At 53.3% G+C, this 21,318-nt stretch overlaps 8 protein-coding genes across 8 annotated transcripts; 5 read left to right on the forward strand and 3 right to left on the reverse strand.

The window, feature by feature from the left end:
- Positions 1-1,017: 1,017 nt before the first annotated feature.
- On the reverse strand, positions 1,018-3,012 carry PG997_001658 (Smg-4/UPF3 family-domain-containing protein; the record flags this gene model as incomplete). The annotated part of the gene is made up of 1 exon (XM_066805973.1): positions 1,018-3,012. The coding sequence occupies one exon, from the start codon at positions 3,010-3,012 to the stop codon at positions 1,018-1,020; it is 1,995 nt and encodes a 664-aa protein (XP_066675746.1).
- A 1,147-nt stretch (positions 3,013-4,159) lies between these two features.
- PG997_001659 (Metallo-dependent phosphatase) lies at positions 4,160-4,510 on the forward strand (the record flags this gene model as incomplete). The annotated part of the gene is made up of 2 exons (XM_066805974.1): positions 4,160-4,316; positions 4,380-4,510. 2 exons carry the CDS (start codon positions 4,160-4,162, stop codon positions 4,508-4,510), a joined length of 288 nt encoding a protein of 95 aa, XP_066675747.1.
- A 26-nt stretch (positions 4,511-4,536) lies between these two features.
- PG997_001660 (putative cell shape control protein phosphatase ppe1) lies at positions 4,537-5,545 on the forward strand (the record flags this gene model as incomplete). The annotated part of the gene is made up of 3 exons (XM_066805975.1): positions 4,537-4,808; positions 4,868-5,297; positions 5,354-5,545. The coding sequence occupies 3 exons, from the start codon at positions 4,537-4,539 to the stop codon at positions 5,543-5,545; spliced, it is 894 nt and encodes a 297-aa protein (XP_066675748.1).
- A 2,516-nt stretch (positions 5,546-8,061) lies between these two features.
- On the forward strand, positions 8,062-8,604 carry PG997_001661 (uncharacterized protein; the record flags this gene model as incomplete). Its single annotated transcript, XM_066805976.1, has 2 exons — positions 8,062-8,369; positions 8,436-8,604. The coding sequence occupies 2 exons, from the start codon at positions 8,062-8,064 to the stop codon at positions 8,602-8,604; spliced, it is 477 nt and encodes a 158-aa protein (XP_066675749.1).
- Positions 8,605-9,091: 487 nt separating this feature from the next.
- Positions 9,092-11,832, reverse strand: PG997_001662 (uncharacterized protein; the record flags this gene model as incomplete). Its single annotated transcript, XM_066805977.1, has 3 exons — positions 9,092-9,678; positions 9,788-10,119; positions 10,175-11,832. 3 exons carry the CDS (start codon positions 11,830-11,832, stop codon positions 9,092-9,094), a joined length of 2,577 nt encoding a protein of 858 aa, XP_066675750.1.
- A 2,336-nt stretch (positions 11,833-14,168) lies between these two features.
- PG997_001663 (uncharacterized protein) lies at positions 14,169-15,494 on the forward strand (the record flags this gene model as incomplete). The annotated part of the gene is made up of 1 exon (XM_066805978.1): positions 14,169-15,494. The coding sequence occupies one exon, from the start codon at positions 14,169-14,171 to the stop codon at positions 15,492-15,494; it is 1,326 nt and encodes a 441-aa protein (XP_066675751.1).
- Positions 15,495-15,681: 187 nt separating this feature from the next.
- Positions 15,682-18,491, reverse strand: PG997_001664 (aaa family atpase; the record flags this gene model as incomplete). The annotated part of the gene is made up of 8 exons (XM_066805979.1): positions 15,682-16,118; positions 16,180-16,259; positions 16,321-16,489; positions 16,557-17,037; positions 17,109-17,216; positions 17,267-18,166; positions 18,232-18,279; positions 18,330-18,491. The coding sequence occupies 8 exons, from the start codon at positions 18,489-18,491 to the stop codon at positions 15,682-15,684; spliced, it is 2,385 nt and encodes a 794-aa protein (XP_066675752.1).
- Positions 18,492-19,718: 1,227 nt separating this feature from the next.
- On the forward strand, positions 19,719-21,288 carry PG997_001665 (uncharacterized protein; the record flags this gene model as incomplete). The annotated part of the gene is made up of 5 exons (XM_066805980.1): positions 19,719-19,953; positions 20,002-20,163; positions 20,340-20,440; positions 20,513-20,575; positions 20,650-21,288. 5 exons carry the CDS (start codon positions 19,719-19,721, stop codon positions 21,286-21,288), a joined length of 1,200 nt encoding a protein of 399 aa, XP_066675753.1.
- Between the last annotated feature and the right edge of the window lie 30 nt (positions 21,289-21,318).

Genomic DNA, 21,318 nt, shown 5'->3' on the forward strand with positions numbered 1-21,318 from the left:
ATGCAGCATACTCACCAGCGAACCTACTTCCAGTCAGTCAATCAATTTCACAACAACACTACCCCATAAAGTACAATCCCCTCAACAAGAGGGCAAGCTGTACAACAAATTGGGAAGGTGGCTATCGGACCAAGCGACGTAAAGAGAAGGACGAAGAGAAATTACTCGTAACAAACCGAAAACAGTGATTTGGTCTTTGGCTGCTGACAATCCTGAGTCAATCAGGGGGAATAGGGGTAGCATTAGTAAATGAATAGTTCTGTTTAATGCATATTGGTGATGAAAGAGGGTCCAAAACAGGATCAATTAAAAGATGACCAGACCCCAATAATCGAGCACGATGTTAGGTTCTCGCCTACCTACCTACCTGCCTACCCTGTCCTATCTGGATCATGATGCTTAATTATCCTATGAATAGATGGAGTTTGGCGGATGGACTTGCGTTACAATGCAGCATGTCCAAGTGATCAGGTGCCTTGTACTCAACTCAAGTGAACCCCGCCAAACAGCCAATAGAAAAAAGTAGCAAATACAGGTCACCGCATCACAAAACAAAGACGCATGTCCAGTAAGCGGAATTCTTGAGATGTTATCTACGCCACATCCAGGCCACTTCTGAAGAGCCAAACTACTGAGGCGAAGTGCGTCTCTTGCAATACTGCCTGTCTATGTACTCCAGAGAGAGCCCACGCAACCTGGAGCGGCTGCCTGCATGCAGCTTGCCCAATGCGAACCGCACATGGTCAAGTATGTAGCAGCCATGCCAGTACCCGTATCCGTATCCGTATGCAGCTGATCCATGTTCCCTGAAACGGGACATTGCTGCTTTCAGTCGATATGCAACGCAGCTCTCGGATGGATGCGCTTGGTGAACAATGCTACCTAGCGTAAAGATGCTGCAGCAGGGCTTCTTGAGACCATTAACTCCACCGTTGGGAATAAGAGGGCCCAGGCCAGCTCAGTGCTACACGCGCAATGACTTAATATGTAGTAAGTCCCGAGTCACACACCGTGCCCTCAATCAAGATCAGTCCGTAACTCTTCAGGTAGCCGGAGGAGGAGCAGGAGATCCCTTCCCCTCGGCAGCATTTGCCCCATCTTTGCCACCACCACCGCCGCGTCGACCGCGGCCTCCCTTCCCCGCTTAGGTTTCTCTGAGGCCGTCGGAGTCGCAGCCGCAGCCGGCGCCTCAGGAGCAGCCTTCTCCGCCGAAGTCGATGGAGCAGCCGCCGGTGTCGCAGCAGCAGCAGGTGTAGCAGCAGCGGGCTTCTTATCCTTTCTCTCCAGGACCTGGACGGTGCCCTGGGCGATCGTGACCGGGCTGGCCGCAATAGCCTTGGCGAGCGCCGCGGCGTCCCCAAAGTCAACATAGGCGAACCCCTTGCGCTTGTCGATCTCGACGAAAGTGACGGTGCCGAACCCTTCCATGGCCTGCTTCAGCAAGGCCTCGGTGACTCCCTGAGACGGGTTGGCGTGCTTGACGAAGGCGCGCGTAGCGCCGGCCGCCGGTTGCTGAGCCGCGCCCTTCTTCTGGGACTGGTTCGCTTTGTTGGACGAAGCGGCGCCCTTACCACCCGAGGCTGCTTTAGGACCGGTCGGTGGTGCGGGTGTCGTATTTGAGGCCGTCGAGCTCTGGGCTGGCGCGGTAGGAGATGCGGGTTTAGCGGGGGCAGCTTCCTCTTTCTTGGTGTTCTCCTTTTTAAGGAGAATGATGGGCCCCGTGGTAGGCTTGGAGGTCTCAGCAGCGGCTTTGCCCTTGGTCGATTCCGTTGCGGCGGCCGCTTTGCCTTTGCCTCGCGTTCGTCGGGAGCCCTCGGTGCTCTGTCCTTTGGGTCCGGTAGGCACCGCAGGTTCTTCCTTCTCCTTCTCCTTCTCCTTATCAGCGTTCTTGCCCTTTCTCTCCCTCTCCTTTTCCTTGCCCTTCTCCTTCTCCTTCGGCTTCTCCTCCTCCTTTTCCGGGGCTTTGGCGGGCTCAGGTTTGGTGGTGGTATCCGCCTTAGCAGCGTCTTGGCGGGCTCTTCTATGGGCGCTGCCCGGCGAAAGGCCGAGATCTCGTTGTAGGAGCTTGGCCGCCGCGGCTATGCCCGCGCGCCTGCTCTTCGGAGCCCCGCCTTCGTCGACTGCCTTGCTCGTAGCAATCTGGTCGGCGACAGCATTGGCGGCTTCAACTGCTTCTTGCTGGGCTGCCTTCTTGGTCATGATCTTGACGGGCTGCTTGTCCTTCTCCTTGCCCTTGTCAGATGCCTTCTCCGTCTTCTCCGAGGGCTTGGATGATTCCTTTCCTTTGCCCTTCTTCTTGCCATCATCAGCTTCCTTGTTCTTACCGACCCCTGAGGATTCCTGGCGAGCGTGCTGCTTCGCACTCTTGGCAGCAGCGGCTTCCTTTGCCTTGGCCTCCTTCTTTTCCTTAATAAAAGTGACCAAGGGAGTGCTAGTCACCTTGGGCTTGTCCTTCGCAGTAGCGTCGTCGTCGGCACCGATCTCGGCGTCGCGGATGCTCGTAATGGGCTCCGTCAATTGCTGCAGGAAGGCCATGTATGTCGGATCTGTGTCAATGGTGCCTTGTCTGGGATCAATCCGGGTCTTGCCCATGGCGACCTTCTGGAATTCGGCGACGACGAGTTCTGGAGGGGCACGGAGGCACGGGTCGTTAAATGTTTCCTTCGCATCTCGCCATATCTCCGGGGTTCGGACGAGTTGTTGGAGGTTGGCGAACTCCTGTGTAGCGTCGATAAGGCGAAGGTAGGCGGTAGCGGGCTTCGATTCCTTGAAAGGACCATTTGCGACTTTGCCGGGATCGAAGCGAATCCAGTCGACCTTGCCGCTGTCCACCTTCCATTCGTCGCCCAGGATGCTCCAGCACTCATCTGCGGTTATGCCAGGCGGAAGACGGCGAATCTTGACTTTCTTGCTGGTGGAAGGTGCCTTTGTCTTCTTTGGCGCATCGGATTTGCCGGCATTCTCGGTAGCATTGGTGCCATTGGCCTTCCGCGAGGATGCCACCGAAGCCATGGCTGGTGGTGGTGGTGTTGTGGTGACTGCGGTTGGGGGGAATGCGGCTGGGTGGGTGAGAAGGGCGCAGTCGGAAATCGGAAAGAATCGGTTGGGTGTATTTTGGGCGGAAATTATGCTACGGCGGCACGTCGAGAAAAAAGGTTGGGTCGAAGTGAGGGTCAATGTCATGGTTCGGAAAGCGCAGCGGCTTCACCATGGAGTGGTGATGGACGAATGTCTTTGATAAGACTTGGTCAGTTTGAGCGCAAAGCATGGGGGAGGGGGTTTAGGAGGATTGTTCTGGCGTACACTGGTAAGAGTGAACCTCGTCCCCATCCGTTTCAGTGAGTCGGCAGACAATCCCGACCGCAAATCAAATCACAGAAAGGCCCAGCTCTAGGTACCTTGGTAGGTAAGTAGGTTGTTGCAATTTAGGGTGGGAAAAACTAGGTTGCAATTCTCGAGTCTGCAGCAGATGCAGATGCGATGGATGCATGTGTCCACTGATGGCAGGTCGGGATGTTTGTAGAGAGGGAATTCAAAATGGCCTCGTCGGCTCCCCCACCATTAGACGGGAATGGCAGCGATGCATTCCACCGGGTCGGATACGGGTATACGGGAGGCACATGGCAGTTCGAGTGCCCGGGAGTGGAGACGTTGGGACCTCTCTTTTGTCCTTTGATCATCAGCAATCCAAGTCGTCAGTCCCGTCCAGTCTTGATTGACTGATTGACCTGAGCTTTGGGTGCTTGGCTGGCAGGCTGGGCTGGGCTCAAAGGCTGGCCTTGTCCGTCATTCACAAGCCAGCACAGGCCCCATCAGCCTTATCTGTATCTCTTTCCAGCCTCTAGGTGACCTGAACCTTAGCTAAGTCAGCAACAGGCACAATGAAACTAACCGTACCGGGAAGGTGGTGACCTCTGGCAGCCTTGACGCTGGCACCCCCTTCATCCACCTTTCGGGGCTTATCCAAGGCCGGATCATTGACTTGACTGGACATAACTCGAGCTGGTCTATGTACAGTCACGTCGTCGGTGCTTCTACCACCCCAAAATCCTCCCACTTCTAAAGCGGGGGCGCCTAGCCAACTTCCAATTCCAGGAATTCGAACCTCTTCATTCGTACCAACACCAATACCAAAGTGTCATAACCTCCAGCAGCGACCATGCCCGCCCGACCCGGAGTGCCCAAGCCTGGCCCGGCTAAGCTGCGGCCCGGAGCTGGCCTTGACGAATGGCTCGAGGAAGCCAAACAATGCCACTACCTGCCCGAGACGGTCATGAAGGAGCTGTGCGAAATTGTCAAGGAGGTCTTGATGGAGGGTATGATGCGCCCGCTGCGAGATTGCCCATCTACGTAATTTGCCTGACACATGCGTACCACAGAAAGCAACATCCAGCCCGTCGTTACCCCCGTCACCATATGCGGCGACATCCACGGCCAATTCTACGATCTGCTCGAGCTCTTCCGTGTCAGCGGCGGTATGCCCGGCGAGCCTGCCCTCGACCCCCACTGAGCGCCAAGCCCGTCATCACAGCCGACATGATTGAGCCTCCTACTACCATTACTAAGCCGAAACTGAAAAAGAAGATCAAGAGCGCAGAAGGGGTGCCCAAGGCAGAGGGCGAGGAGTCCACAATTGACGACGAGGATGAGGATGCGACAGAAGTTGTGAACTCGTCGCAACCCGGATCCCAAGAGATCACTCCGCCGGTGAACAACGCCGATACACGATTTGTTTTCTTGGGCGATTTCGTCGATCGCGGCTACTTCAGCTTGGAGACCTTTACCCTGTTGATGTGTCTGAAGGCCAAGTATGTTACCTTGTACACTCTGATCAAATTCACGCTGCGCATACTGATAACAGCAACAGGTATCCTGACCGGATAGTGCTTGTCCGCGGAAACCACGAGTCGCGACAAATTACCCAAGTATACGGGTTCTACGAAGAATGCCAGCAGAAGTACGGCAATGCGTCTGTCTGGAAGGCTTGCTGTCAAGTTTTCGACTTCCTCGTACTGGCCGCGATTGTCGACGGCGAGATCCTCTGCGTCCACGGCGGTCTGAGTCCCGAGATTAGAACGATCGATCAGATCCGGGTAGTTGCACGTGCTCAGGAAATTCCTCATGAGGGTGCTTTCTGTGACCTCGTCTGGAGCGACCCGGAAGACGTGGAGACGTGGGCCATCAGCCCTCGTGGCGCAGGATGGCTTTTCGGTGATAAGGTAGCTACCGAGTTCAATCACGTCAACGGCCTCAAGCTCATTGCCCGAGCTCACCAGCTTGTCAACGAGGGTTACAAGGTATGTGCTGGTTATCTTAGGCCCGATCGGAACAGGCATACTGACGTTTGCTTTAGTACCACTTCCCGCAAAACTCGGTCGTTACGGTGTGGTCTGCGCCCAACTACTGCTACCGCTGTGGCAACGTGGCGTCCATCATGACGGTTGACCGGAATCTGGATCCCAAGTTCAGCATCTTCTCGGCCGTGCCTGACGACATGCGCCACGTTCCGGCGGGTCGTAGGGGGCCCTCGGACTACTTTTTGTAAGATGTTTTATACGGATGAGCATGAAATGATACCACCGACGGCGTTTTGGTTTCTCTTGGTTTGACGTGGATGGCCCGTCTATCCGCGTAGGTACTTACGTAGGTACGTGACTGATGAACGACGGGATCGTTTTTGGGAATGAGGAATGCCCACCACGCTGGGACTTACGCCCTGATGCCGTGCTGGATATACATATTCCCATAGAACCTCGTGGCAAGGTGCCGGCAGCACAGGAGTAAACAGCGTTTGTACATTATAGATCAGGATATAGGCTGCCGAGCTTCGGTGAAGTGGAACGGCGAATCTGATGCATTTATCCCACGGAATCAGAAATTGCACCAGATCCCGGCAGCAAGCTTACCGTCTATGACGAATACGACCAGAGGTGACTTTGAGCTTCTCCTGCCGACGGGCCAATTGTTGCTTGTCCTTGGGATAACTGCCTGCTCAAATTTGAACATGGTCGCTGGCAATTCTCCAACCCTGCCCCTGCATCTACCAGCAGGGCAACTGTTCTAGGCCCCCTTATGCTCGCATGAAGCGCAGAAATAACTGCAAGGTACGGAGAACCAATGCCGCCGGCACCCCTCGGCAATACGCTCGTACCACATGTGCAGATAGTATCGGTGAGATGGCACTCGCATTGCACACCGGCAGAGCTAGAAGATGTTCGAATGCCTTCTCGAGGTCGCATCGATGATGGCATGGATCTAATATTACCGGTAGTGGACCAGTGGTGGTGGGTATTTGGTAAGGCCTGGAAAAACCACAATACCACCTGCCCCAACAGCACTGTACAATGGGCGCACCTTGCCAGGATCCAGCAAGCAAGCACGACAATCAGCAGTCTATCGATCAATCGTCTCTCGATGATCATTGATCGATAATCTTCATTTTTCTATCGGTGTAAGTGGACTTGGGAGTGTCTGACCGCCGTGTGTTGGTCTGCTTTTTCAGCTTGTGTTGCTTTTGGTCTCTTGATTGGTTACTCGCCTAGCATCTGGATGCACACTCCAATGATGCAGGTCGCGAGTCGCAACGTCAATATACGAGTGGGGAGAGAGGCTTGGTTTGGTTTGGGTGGCTCGCTTGTTCGCTGTCTAGGCTGTCTGCTGCGCTGCCAACTGCCCAGCCCCAACAGGCAGGCGAACACACGGCTAGGCGGCCAACGGGCTTTAGGGGGCCCCTCCATCACAAGCTTGAGGACTCGCTAGCGGCATTTTGAACAGCGCTGCTGACAACGGTCCACTGAAGCCGGTTGCTATTCTGGGCAATTCCCACCAATGATCAAGAGTCTTGAAAGACCCGCATCCACTCATGAACTACACAGCAGCACCAGCAACAACAATGCAAACTTCGCACAGACTTCGCAGCCAAGGTTATGTCTCTTCGGATGAACAAACAGGAGAAAGATCAGAAGGTTAATCCGTATGCGGAAATGCTCCGTGGGACGAACCGGCATGCTGCATAAACTGCACCCATGCCCATTGCCCAAAGCAATTTGCACTGGACTGTGTTGTGCCTGGGAGTGCCGTCGGATCGAGCGGGGATCTTCCTTGGGGGCTTGCTTGGCGGGTCGATCTCCGGCCGTGTCTTTTGCCAGTTCCAGCGATTGCTGCAGTGTGACATAGCATAATTCCTCGGCTCCCTGGCTGACTTTGCTTAGTGCAACGAGAATACGAGATCTCGCGCGTAGCCGGGTAACATTTCTGCTGCCCATTCTAGTCAGTTCAACCCGTTTACAACATTGCTATGTCACAACTTGATCCATAATAAGTATGGATGTCCCGTCCAGAGCCACACCGCCGATACTTGCCCTGCCTGGCAGCCCTGGCCCTGCATTGCATTGCATGGCCCGCTATGTGCCGCCTGCGCGCCTTTTTTCCCGTTGCTGTCCGTCGTCGATTTGTCGATTTTGTCTCCGTCAACCGAGTTCCTCGTATAACCGGTTTTCGCCCCAGTGCGGAGACAGCCCAGCGCAACCCGCCTGCCCGCTTCTGCCTCTCCCACTCACTAACAGCTGAGCTGAACTGCGCCGGCCCCGCCTCGTATGAGGTGTCCGTGTGTGCGCACACACACACACACACACACACACACACACACACACCAGTCGGCCTTGTCGGCACGTCTTATGACATTGCTATGCGTTGGGCAGACGGTAGAAGAGGAATGGGAGGGTTCAGGGATGGGGATGGTAAGGAATGAACCGATGCCGATCCATTAGTGCAACTATACTCCGTGAGAGAGAGCCCTCTCTCTCTCCCTTGCTGGCCAAGACCGGACCATAGTGACCTGCGGTATGCAGAGGTGGTATGCCTCGGTGGACACCCACCAGCCCAGCCGAGCAGATACGTAGAGATCCGAGCCGTCTATAAAGGAAGCGGCCTTCCTGCCCCTTCGAGAATACAGAAAGAAGTCTCACCACCTCACTCACTCCAGTCACTACTACTATCACTCTTCCACTCCTCTTAATAATAACCACCCAACCCCAAATCACCACCACCACCACCATCACCATGCAGTACTCCACCATCTTCGCAACGGCCACCGCCCTCTTCGCCTCGGCCGCCACCGCCCAGAACGACGGCTACGCCGACGTCAAGAACAACTGCGACTTCCCCGTCTACGTCCAGTCCTTCCCCTTTGACGGCTCCGCCCCCGGCCCCCTGACCACCCTGGCCAAGAACGGCGGCAGCTTCGCCGAGAAGTTCCGCACCGCCGGCTCCACCGTCAAGGTCGCCACCACCAAGACCCTCGACGGCCCCCTCTTCTTCGGCTACTCCTTCTCCACCAACCCGGACTACGCCTACTACGAGTTCAGCACGTAAGTTCCTACATTACTCACCCCCATATGACAGTCAGTCATGGGCAATATGCTAATAGACAACAGTGAGTGGGGCAACCCCTTCGCCAAGTACCCCAACATGCTCACCCCCGGCGACGGCTGCGAGCTCTTCGACTGCGACGCCAACGCCGCCGACTGCTACAGCACCCCCCAGAAGAAGCGCGTCTACGGCTGCCCTCTTCCCCTCAACGTCACCGCCGAGCTCTGCGCTTAAGCCGATGACTATGACTTTTTACGATCTGGAAGACCACAACTTATGACCCTAATGTTATACATGTATCACGCATCTATCTCACAAAAAGGGATGCATCTATAATGCTTTAACAATAATATGAAACAATTACAATCCAAATAGCCTTCTTTTTCGCGTGGATGATGTAACATCTTAGTATAGACATAGAAGTCCTTACTACTACAGTTTTAAATCACGTTGACCAAACTCTTCCATAATATCACCTCCATAGCGAAAGCGCTGCTCTTGCCAGATTATTCCGTAGCGAACTTATAAATCAGGAATAATTTAGTCTACCTCAGAATAATCTTTCCGTACGTTTATTTCATCGGATAGATGGTCCGATTGGAGTAAACCCGCTTGTCAAGTATTCAAGGGAAGTATTATACGAAAAGTAGTGATCTCGCCATCAAAGAGGTACTCTACAAACCTGTCCACCCCAATGCCTCTGATCCGATTGGGACACATGTTATAGATACAGCTCGCCTTCTGAGGGTGGTGCGATGAAGGTCTCCTCTGTCGCGAAAGTCAGGTGCAGCGCCTCTTGTCCCGTTTCCTGTACTATATCGTGAAGTTCGGTGGTCAGCGCCGTGACGCCCCAGCGCAGCTTCGACTGCGCGAGCTTGACAAGCGCGTCGTCCTCTTGCAAGGGCCCCTCTTCCAACTCCGACATACTACTTTGCGGCGCCGTGTCGTGGTGGTGGCGATTTGGGTGCGCCTCCTCTTCTATCGTCCTCTGGTCGCCGACTTGGCCTAGACTCTCGTCATCTGTGTCGACAGCGGCAGAGCTGACAGAGCTTGCAGAACTGGCACTGGCGGCAGTTCTGGCGGCATCGCGGTTCGCGCCGCCCCGAAGACAACGGTTCGGGCAGACCGCATGGCAGGCAGCGGAGAGGACAAGCGAGTTGCTGCCACCGGCGATCATATCGCCAGGTAGCGTATAGAGACTCACGAGGAAGGGAATCGACGCCAACGCCACACCCAAGATCAGTATGGTAAATATCGCAATAGGAGAATATCCAACTGCCACGATGGAGTCCTCAGCAAGCCCATAGTCTGTGGTTTGCGGCTGGGCAAATGTGGTAAAGTAGCCTAGACGATTCAGACTCAGCTTCGATAACTGGGCACAGCATATCATGGCCTTGGGTGGGGATTCAGCACTTACCGCCCTCTTTCGCTATGACAAAGAAAGCATTGGAGGTCAGCCAGTGGAGGAGTATGCTGATAAGAAGAAGCGGTATGCTGATTTTGTACGGAAGCTGGAGTCTCCATGTGTCGACTTGTTCCCCTTTTGGGAAGGACACGCGTAGGGGCTTGTATGACAGGCCGTACAGATTGAGCTCCTTTTCGACGTGAATCCGCGTGAGGAGAGAGTTGTAAGCAAAATAGCACCAGGACAGGATGAGCTGCCCTATATTTGCCACTATTATGCCCCTCAAAAAGTGCGAATAATACCAGAGAGGCGGCGGCGGTCCCCAGCCGCCAAACGCTTTCCCGCTGTTTCTCGGTCAGGCATGCATACAAAGTATCTGGTTAGAGAGAGCTCACTCACAAGCTGTACTTATTTTGCCGAAAGCTCATGATTGTGACATATGTCAGTATTGACAGGAAGGTCAAGATGGGCGCGTACGCGTGCCACCACGCCGATCGAGGCATCACGGATATGATCCTGCGCCTCTTTTGCCGCCACGCCCTGGCTAGCTGAAGTGTTGATAAGAGGCCGTACTCTTCACATGTATTTGCCAGAGGGCATGGTAACGAGTACTCGAGCCGGTGGAAATCGTGCACGTCGCCAGTGCTGAGGCCTCGGGTTGCATGGTCGGGTTCGGACAGGAAGGAATTCAGGGCGTCACCTGGTGTGACAAGAGACTCGGCTGGGAGTAGGCCAATAACGACGGTGCATGTGATGATCTTGAACAATATGCAAGGCATGACTACCAGGATCAGGTAGTTTGACAGGATGACTTTACAAGATCTTCCTGGAGTGGGATCGGCCAGGCAATACTTGACAGAAAGAGAACTGAAATTGTTGTCGTACCCGGCCGATGCTTCCAGATCCTCGGCGGTCCCATGCAGGTTCTTGAATGCAATTGACCAATCTCCTCGATCTTCGAAGCTGCCCCCAGATAGCGCGATCCGGTAATAACCCAGAGCTTTCGCGCACGGGGCGTTGGGGGCCAAAGAGCCTTTGTAACCTTTACTCATGTCAAAGTCTGGGTACTCTTCGTAAATACACTCAGTCGAATACCAAAGGGTGTTGAGTTCGTCTCGGGGTATACGGTCGGTCCAGTCGGGGAGTTTGCCCTGGGGATCGGCATAGACCTCGGCGCGCGTCCATCCAGTGTTGTTCATGCCAGCTTCGACAACCACCACCACATCCCCGTATGTTTCACGGGGCTTGAGATAACTGTATCCCTCGCGGCAATCCCTACTTGACAGACGTTCCCAGCGATGGTCACCCTCCGCCTTTCCCGCGTCCCTGGCAACCTGATCTAGCTTTTGGCGAATGGAAGAAGAGGCGTTCCAGTAATCAGCTAAATTAGTATGCTCGCCGTAGGGGCCCTTAGAATCCGGCAAGTGATATGTAGTTTCGCCGTAGGCCGACTCATAATCGATAGGACTTGGGCTTCCAGCAGGCGCTAAACTTGCTCCGGGTGGATAAAATGGCGACCCTTGGGCGAACGATTCGGCCGCAATTGTCAGCTGCCAAGATGATCCTGCAAAGGCCGTCTCATAGATAGAACTGTTGAAGAATACATGAATTGGTAAAGAGGAAATAAGCAGCATTGCCCAGAAACAGCGCTTGAAATTGGAGAGAAACGAAAGGTTTTTGAGAGACGGGATGCCTATCTCCATCGATGACAAAGTGCGGTGCGCTCGTTCAATCTCGTGACGGGACGGTGCATTTAGTATCTGCATGAAGTAGTTCGAAGAGGCCAGCACTATGCTGGCTACAAGGTTAATTAGAAGGTGCAATCCGACGTTGAGCCTGCGGCTGTAATCGCAACTGCCCCGGAAAATGACGGTTCCTCTCTGGAGAGACGACTCAGGCCAAGCAATGCCAACCACGAAGCAGCAGAGCAGAACTATGCCCGCAACGGATGCTGCCAGGACAAACCATACTCCTGTCCTTCTCCATCCAGTTGACCGCAAGGACCGGAGAACTCCAGTCGACCGTTGCTTGTGATCTCGGAGGGGAACCAAACGCATATTGGAAGCATTAGATAGGCAATTAGAAGTATTGTAACACTCGGGATGTAAGGAGCCCGGCGGCTTTTGTGAGACCAAGAAACAGCGGGAAGATATCAAAGAGCTGGGCTTCTAGTAGAATGAATAAAGCAGCTCATCTGAACGATTCTGCCTTTCCTACGTCATATAGCGTGCCCTGCGCCTTCGCACAAGCCCACGACTGACGTGTAAGCGAGAGAGGGTGCTGGGTTGCACAAAGTTCTGATTTGCTTCGCTATGTCAGCAATGTTATTGATTGGGGATCGTTGATCCGAGGACCGCTTTGGTGGCTGGGTTACATTGGGGGCGACCATCTCCGCCCAACTATTAAATACTATGACGTAGGCCCAAGGCAGCCTAGCTACAACATATAATGTCACAGATAGTCCAAAACACTCATGATCATGGCCTGACCAGATCTGATCTACTTTCCACACGCCTCACCTGAGCCATGGCTTCCACTGACAGTCTACATGCGGACAACAGTCGCGACATGGAACTAGGGGAGCACGACACTTCTGGCTGCCTTTTGCCATCAGTCCCGGTTCCTGAAGATGCGCAAACATCGCAGCTCAGGACGCCTAGCCCAGAAGTTGACAGTTCTGGGGGTACACCACCTTCCAAAGTTCCGGCTGTACCAACTCAGGCTTCTCACGTTTTTAAAGGCATTGGGCGGATGAATCCTTTCACATAGAAACATCTACGATCGTACGAAATGCACCAGTCATCGATCCCTCTCACGGGACTCATTCGTTACGCCCGTATATGCCTGCTTGCTGCAACAATCCCGGTAGCTCTTTATATATTGGGGTACGAGAGGCTTCTTCTTTTGCCTGTAGGTGGTCCAAAGTGCTCTGGAACGTCTGATAGTCACGCTAACTAATGACCAGCCAGTTTTGAAGTTGGCTTGGTGTTTGGTCCAACTGGCTGACAACTTCCATGGCCAGCCGCCCGAGATCGGATTCGCATCTCACATAGCCGCTGAAGTAGTATTGATATGGTGCGGTGTAGTAACGATAGGAATGTATTTCTATCTTGATTATGCGCAATATGGCTATATCATTATATTCCACATAAATGATGACGACGGGTCGTCGTCCGGGACGTGGTCCGTCGTAACTCACCTATCATTATGGGTGTTGATTCTGTGAGTTATCTCTACATTAGGATCTCAGCCAACACCCTGTCCATCTACTCTTTTAACCGGTTTATCTTCTAGTATACTGGACTGCCTGCTTATGTGGCGGTCCATCAAGCTCTACCCGCGAGTTCCTAGACCTCAACGGAAACTGAATCGGAGTATCATGTTCACTGAGACAGGAGAGCCAGTGGCATCTATGCCTGGCATCTTTCACACGAACTCTCTTGCAAGACGGGGCTCTGCGGACTCTCTTTTACAGGGATAATGCACGTCAGGGTGTGAGTCATTCAGGCTCAGGTGGTCTACATTTGGAATTGGACTCGGCAGCTTGTCGCTATAGCGTGCTTTTCTACGCCGGTCACATAATAAGGATTTTAACGGATGAATCACGGCGAGGTGGAAATCTTCGCGATGGGATACTGTGCTGCATATAGACCAGTCGCTTCAACATCGCGCTTGCATTGTAGTTATTATCTGCTTTGTGTACTCTCCTTCCAATGGATGATCATGGAAGTACTGCTTTAAAGTCGAACGACCTGGGCAAGTCGCTTAGTCATGATTTTCTAACAATTGTAACCATCAAAGTCCCGACATACGATAAGTACATTCGCCACTAAATATGAATTCAGACTGACAGGCAGCTGGCTTACGAATGTCCAGTATAATACGTGCACGATGGTTTGAGTTGCGGCTGAGCCCGGCCCGAGGACGAGAGAAACAAACGCGAAATCAATGCCATTTTCCAAGAAAGGGACTCGCTGACTCATTTATATCGTGAGCTATTGAAAATTTCGGAATCGTCTTCTTGGGCTGTGATCAAAGTTTTGTCGAACCATGGGAGCAAATATACTAGACTTGTTATCAGATTTAAAAATCTTCAAGTTGCTATTGCCTCACATCCAAATTCAATGCATAGCTTGGCTTAGCGATCTTTTCTGTTGACTTGTGGTAAAGCACATTCTAAATTCAGAACTTACCGAGCATACTTTTCTCATGTCGACATTGAGTCACGCTGGTTTAACTTCTTTACAGTGTCACAATCCAGTACACATCTCAACTTAAAGTATACCAAATACATATATATCTTCCACACTGCCACCATTCAACACAAGTAACCAGCTGAAGACCGCGCCCCGAAAAACTCGGCCATCGACTAACTTCCTCTTCGCCCTCCGCCATGGCAGACTCAGAAGCCTATATCCCTTGGGACCTTCTCATCGCGAACCTCGCGTGCGCCTCAATTCATCCGTCGGCTTATCCGACTGCGGATCTGCACCAACACAGACCTTACTTCCTCCCGTGCAAGCACCCGGAGCAGGGAGAAGACCTGAACGAGTTCGTGGAGGTGCTGTCGGCGATCTTAGCCGACTCCACCGCGCATGAGCGGAAGAAGTATCCAGAGCACCACGAAGCCGTCGCCGACAACGACGAGGTCGTGATACCCGACGCAGATGCTGTCGTGATCGCCTCGCACTTACGTCGCTTCCACTCCCGATCCAAGCTTGATAAACGCCGCTACCGCCAAAGCAAAAAGAAGCCACTGCAGCTGCGTCCCTGTGCCCATGTGGATGATACCACCGACTGCCGGTGTGCGTTGCGATTCGAAGAGAGACGCATGTCCACCTTTCTTTACCCGTTTGAGCAGGAGGATTGCTATGATCTCGATGAAAGCTTCCGAGACGCTTTCCTGGGACTGGAGTTTCTGAAAGCAACTCTCATCTACGGCGATATGAATCCCGTGTTCCGAATATGCACACACCCCAGGGTGGACATCCTCCGTGGGTGGGCAACTCCGACGTGCGACTGCTGCAACCCGGGTAGTATAGGTTGGGATATGGTTTGCAAATATGCGTTGCACACGTATATTGGCCTGAATTTCATCCGTAGGTTCTCGGACCTATTTGCCCAGGCGGATGGGGAAGGCAATTCGCCCGACTTTCGGTTTACTATCGCGTACGGGGATATGGTGGAATTCGCGACGACTTCCAACCTGGCTTCGCACATACCGCATTACCTGCACAGGCACTTTGTCGGCATCAAAGATGATCAATGTTACAGCTCACTATACAAGCCCTGTGGCCCGATCGACCCGCCGTACATGCCTTCGGCCGAGGAACTCGAGGAGATCCGGTCGGTGCTCTTCCAAATGGGGCTCCCAATGGAGCTTGTCGGCTTGGTCCTGGGCTTTACCGGGTACGAAGAAACCCGAGCACTCAATGTTCCACACGATCCATTCCACAAGCGGAATCGCGAGCAGCTGGACCGGTACCTGGGAGAGTGTTGGGAGGTACTGATGCGGTGCGGCATGATGGCCGAGGCTCTAGGGGACGAGATCCCATGGGATATGCTGGTTGCTGGCACTATCAGGAAATTGTTGTTTGATACGACAGATAACTTCGAGGGGCATGAGGATATACATTATAAGGTGTATGACGATGTGTGGAGTCGAGGTCTCAGGGGCAGTGAGTATTATGGAACCATTTTTGTTCAAAACTATTATTAAAGGAAAATTGATATAAATTCATAATATCAACGCATGTAAACTAGCCCGGAAACGTTAAGAACTTGCGATAAGAATGATTTCAGGGGTAGATGATAGGAACTGTATGAGTGGTTTATTCCTGTTATAACTCGTTTCATCACAACCAATTCAGCTGCTAAGGTTTATTTGGATATAAAAGACACATCCCTCACTTGATCATCTTCCCCTGCGCCTCCTTGTAGCGCTCCATCTGCGTCTGGAAGTCGGTCTTGAAGCGCTTGACGTTGTTGAAGGCCTTCTTCATGTGCGCCTTGGTGAGCCGGCCGGAGCCGCCGCGGTACTCCTTGTCGGCGCGCGCGAGCCCGAGCGCCGTCGTGACGATGTTGCGGATCTGCCGGCCGTCGAAGCCCTCCTGGAAGACGTCCTCCTGCAGCCAGTCCTCGATCTGGCCGTAGTCGTCGACCAGGTCGCTCCGGTGCAGCCGGGCCAGGAAGCCCTGGAAGATGCCGCGCATCTGGTCTTCCCGCAGGCTCGGGTACTGGATCGCCAGGTGGATCCGCGACGGGATCGCGATGTCGAACTCGGCGATCTGGTTCGTCGTGAGGACCATGATGCCCTGGTAGTACTCGAGCACGCGCAGAAATACTATAGGCGGTTTCAGTCATTTGCAGCACTACCGCGGTAATTGTGATGAAATGAGACTCACCGGATACGAGTGCGTTCTTGTCTGTGGACTGTACGACGCCGCCGCGGCCTCTACTCTCCAAGAAGACATCGGCTTCGTCACTGAATGTGGGTGTTAGTTCGTACTCGAGGAATCACCACACTTGCTTCATGATGGACTCACATCAGTAAAATGGCTTGCCAGTTCGTGGCCAAGGCGAAAACGATTTCGAGGTTTGACTCGACATGTTTCGCCTTCGTGCCAACGTCGGCCACGCTGACCGAGATCAAAGGCTTATTGGCAGCCACGGCTATGGTCTCGGCTGTGGTGGTCTTTCCCACGCCGGGTGGCCCTATAGCGTTTCCCCTGCTTTAGTCATCTGGGCCTTCTATAGTATTTGCCCGCATGGAGCAGCTTACCGTAGAGCAGGATCACAAGCCCCTTCCCCTTGCCTGGCACAATATCGTCGACCTCGAGTTTGTTCCTCTCGTCCTCGTCCTCGTCATCCTTGCTTTCGCCCGAGTGGCTCCGGACCAGGTCAAACAGCATCTTCTTGTGTTCCTCGTTCGCGAGCTTGAGCCGCGAGTGCCACGCGTCGTACTTTTCGTCGTGCGCGATGGTCTTGATGTTGTCCACCTGCAGCTGCGCCCACTGCATCTTCCGCAGGGTGCACCCGAGCACGCGGGGAGGGCATATGAGGTATTGCTCCTCGGCCCAGTCCGCGGCCTCGGCGGTCTCGTCGAACCTGACGCGAAAGCGTCTCGCCAGGTCCATATTGTTGCTGCAGTCGGCGCACGCGCAGTTGGGGCTTTGGTCGTTTGGGATTAAAGCCCCGTTGCGGCCGTCGTTCGGCCCGTACCGGAAGTAGGACTCGAAGTCTACCATGACGCGATCATTGACCTGTTGGCGGGGGATTAGAGAAAGTGCGTCTTACGATGATGGGATTTAGCGATATACCAATGCGAACTTACTTTGGTAGATTTCGCTTGGGAGGCTTCATTGTTTCTCATCTGTGATCCGGGACCCAAGCCTGTGGATGTGCGAGACAGAACGTCCTCGGTGGAGTCGTGATTATCAACCTGGTGGAGATTAGCAAGACATACTCTGTAGATCAACCATGGAATCATACGTTGTTTTCCTGCGTCAGACGAGAGAACCCCTTTTTCTCCAGCACAGCTTTCCCGTCATACTCGAACAGCCGCGTCTCCGCCCTGCAGAGGCTCTTGAACCTCTTGCCGCGTTCCACGAGCTTCTTCCATACAACATCGTATTCGCGATGGAGTTGGAAGGGATAGTACTCCAGCGTAGTGAGAGGGACGAGCCCGTCGAACTTCTTGAAAGTGAGGAAGAAGCTGATACGCCCAAATGTGGTGTTCTTCCAGTCGTAGGACCACACTTCGAGATTCCAGGATTGGTCCTCCCCGGCCCCTCGATTACTGGGCCATGGCCAAAGGTTGTCCCTCACCACAAACACTTGGTCTTGACCCTGAAACGGCTTGCCATAGATAAGTGTCCCGGGCGGGAATACGGTCCATAGATCGTCGTATCGAATGAGGTCCGCCCCAGGCTTCCTATTCCGTCGCTCCTTGAAGTATTTGTCCAGCTTAGCATCCCCGGAGGAGCCACTGCTGATGGTGTCAAGGAGGAGTTTGAGGTCCTCTCGGGCCTGCTTGTCCTTTTCGTCTTCTGGAGACTGAGCGGCGGCCTGTTGGAGTCTGTCCCACTCGAAGACAATGTGCTCGTAAGGAGAATATATGGTGGTCGGGGCATCTCGAAATACGTGGTAGGGGTACCATCCGAGGTGCTCCTTCAGCAGCTCCCAGAGATCGAGGCTCACAACGTCTATTTCCGAAATTCCCGAGTCCTCGCCAGGGGTTGTCTTCGGGTACACGGTCTTCTTGAGGGTGAATGCGTGCTCCTGGGAGTCCGGAGGCTTTTGCACCTCTCCTTCGGTTTCGATGGGTTCACCGTCGGCATTCCGCTTGAAGTTGATAATCTTCACTCGCGAAGCTGGCTTCTTCTCGCCGGTCTATTAACGCGAAATTAATCAGGATATACGGCACATAGATTGGTCGTTTGGTGAAGGCTACTCACTTCGCCGCCTATGCCATTTCCTGTCCCGACTGTTTGAGTCCCAGCCGTCTGGATAAATCAGAACATGGCTATGATTGCGAGGTGCATGATTGCCATACCTTATCCTTGTTCTCGTTGTGCTTGTCCAATGGGGATGAGGCTTCGTTTGACGCGATACCTGTAGGAGAGGCAAGAGTTTGGTACTTGGCTTCTAGTTCCGCAAGCTTTTGCTTCAACGCAGAAAGCTCTCCAAGCAAGGTATGGGTATCTTCAGATGCCATTGTTGCAAGCGTAGTGTTTTGTTTCTCGACTGCCTGGACGAGTGCAAGCAACGACAGACAGCGAGCACAGGTGCCCGGTATCTGTCTGCTATTTCAGCAAGAGTACCCAGAACGGATGGGAGCGGTAACTCGGGTCAAGACTGGTCAGGCTTGAATGATGTTAATCTTTCGACGGCCTCACCGACTTGTGGTGAGGGGGTTGGGTCGGGGTCTGGGATGACCCGGGAGCCTCACAATAGCAATGGGATGAATTTCCGAGGGCTGCAGTAAGATCGGCCACATGTCTTGGAACAATTCGTCTTGGGGTGCATGATTTGATGCCAAAGCAGCGGTTCAACAATCAGGCTGGCTCATCAGCGTCCAAGCGTACCAATAGGAATGGAGCCAACACCAGAGGGTGGCGGCTTTGAGCCCCCAGATTCTCACCGACTTGCTAGCCAAGACGTTGTATTACATTCCCGTTCAATCTAGAAGGGGCTGCTGGCATCAATATATTTGGGCCAATTGCTCTATGGGATACCATTGCCAAGCCCGCCACCCTCTTTCATGCAGCACTGTGGCCTGATTCCGGCATGTCCTCTCCATCGATCCACGTTCCTTGCTCTATTTGTAAGCAGGGCTCGCATGGCAACGAAATATGGCAAGATGCCCGGCAACATCGATGTCACATTAGCCAAGAATTCTCTTCATTAGAACCCTCGCAATCTCACAAACGCCAAGCGTACTGAACGGAATGGCAAAGCTAGCTATCGGTAGTAGAGGCGCATCTACTTCCATGCAGCTGAGGGAGGATGATCGGTAAGCAGGCTGGCGTCCGGGCTCATGCTAGTATTCTGACAGGTGGTGCAGCAATCAAGTCGAAAGGTCCATTGGCTTTCAACAGGAGTTGCATGCCAAAGTAAGGAAATCGAGACGATTCAGGCAGGATGAAAAGTCGGCACTGCAACTAGACAGTATCGCCGCCGCCGAAGCCTATTTTCAACAACAATTTGGCAATACCTTGACTGCCAAAAGCCGTTTTGATATGCAGCACTCCCATGGAACTGGGCTGGTGGCACAAAACGTGAACGATGCGGCGGCGTCTGTACACGATGTCTTGCAAGCTCTGAGTCCCATAATAGACGCGATAAAGGAGTCTGGCTTTCCGTACGCCGGGATAGCCGTTGGCACAATCACCTTTGTTTTCGCAGTAGGCTGCCATTCTCTACGACTAATTTTGATATCACGATGACTAATGCGCGCGTTCCGCAGGCATCGAAGCATCGGCAGGAAAGTGAGAAGCGAATCAACGTGATGCTGCTGGCCATACAAGACAGACTCTTAGGCCTGAAGCTTTACAGTCACATCTATACCGGAAGACACGGGCTAGACCAGCAGCTCCAGTCCAAGATTTTCATTGCTTACCACATTTTTGTCAGCTTCTGTACAGCTGTTGTGGAATATTATGAGCTTGGAGGCTTCGGTATGTTCTATCCCGACCTAATAGTCACTGCTGACAGTTTGCATCCAGTGCGGTGGCTGTTATCCTTGACCCACGCAACGGGCCTCGAAGACAAGGCCGCCAGCGTGCAGGGCGCTATCGGGGCTGTCCGACAAGTTGGAGAAGAGCTGTTGCACAAGAGTGCCGCGGAAATCAAGAAAAAGTTACAATCTGTCGAGCAAATGAACAAAAGTAGGATACCGCCTTTCCATCTACGCAATTGGAGAGCGAAGACCAACTGACGGGGTACAGATCTAGAAGCGATCAATACAAGTGAGCTATATTACCCCTATCACATTATGCGTCCTTCAAGATACATGTGAAGTTGTATGACCTTGCGAAGCGCATGCTCACCGATTGCATCATAGGCCAACTCGCGGAGATCAGTGGTAGGTTCCTGTTACCATTCCCTGACTCTTTAGTTCAGTTTGAGCTCACCACCGTCCAGAACTCAAGCAGCGAATTCAAGGTAATGCCTGACTCTGATTAACCATTCAGAACCGCTGTGAACATATCATTTAACAATGTGAGAATGACGCAGATCTACAACAGAGTCAGGACAGTCAAGACCTGGAAAGGATACGTCAAGCCCTGGGACTGGATAGTACGTTTTCTCTGGAAGCGGAGCTTCAACGCCTAGAGAATCGCAGAGGAAGCGTTACGGCACAGTTTCGTCAGACCTATTCTTTTGGGTCGAACGTCGTCGACCGACTAGCCGAAGTTGAAGCGCAACCCGCATTCCACGCATGGCTGGACTCTCCCCGTTCCTGCGTACTTGTGCTGGCCGGACGTAACCAGGTCCACGAAGCAGCCCATTGCTGGTTGTCTCTTATCGCCATTGAGCTAGTGAAAAGGCTCAGCAAGTCATCGACGCCGGAGTTGTTCACGTTCTTCATGGTGGGGGAGCGAGGTATGGATGATACGTTTGATCACACCCTCTCGACCATCGCGTATCGCCTACTGAGCCGGCACCGCGGGGTCCTTAGGAACAAAGTGGCATACGATCGGCTTTGGACGGCCCTGCAGGACTACCGCAACATGAAAGCGGACGAGTCTGCCAGAAGGCACGAGGTGCACCGCGCACTCAGGAACGTGGTCCTCGCCGTCCTCGACCTATTTGAGCCAGGGCAGACGGTCTGGATCATTCTCGATCGGCTGGACCAATGCCAATGCGCCACGGGGGAGCAGGAACTTCCACCGAAAGGCTGTGCTCAAGAGCTTGGTAAGCTTGGCGGAGGACAGGGAGCTGGGAGTGAAGCTAAGAGTCTTGGTGGTGGTCAATTCCTTGGACTGGAACGTGGAGGAGCAGAAGGATGAGTTTGGGCAAACTGATAATGGTAGTCTCGT

This window comes from Apiospora hydei, assembly GCF_038363865.1.
Source record: "Apiospora hydei strain CBS 114990 chromosome Unknown utg000002l_segment0_segment0, whole genome shotgun sequence".
NCBI lineage: Eukaryota > Fungi > Ascomycota > Sordariomycetes > Amphisphaeriales > Apiosporaceae > Apiospora > Apiospora hydei.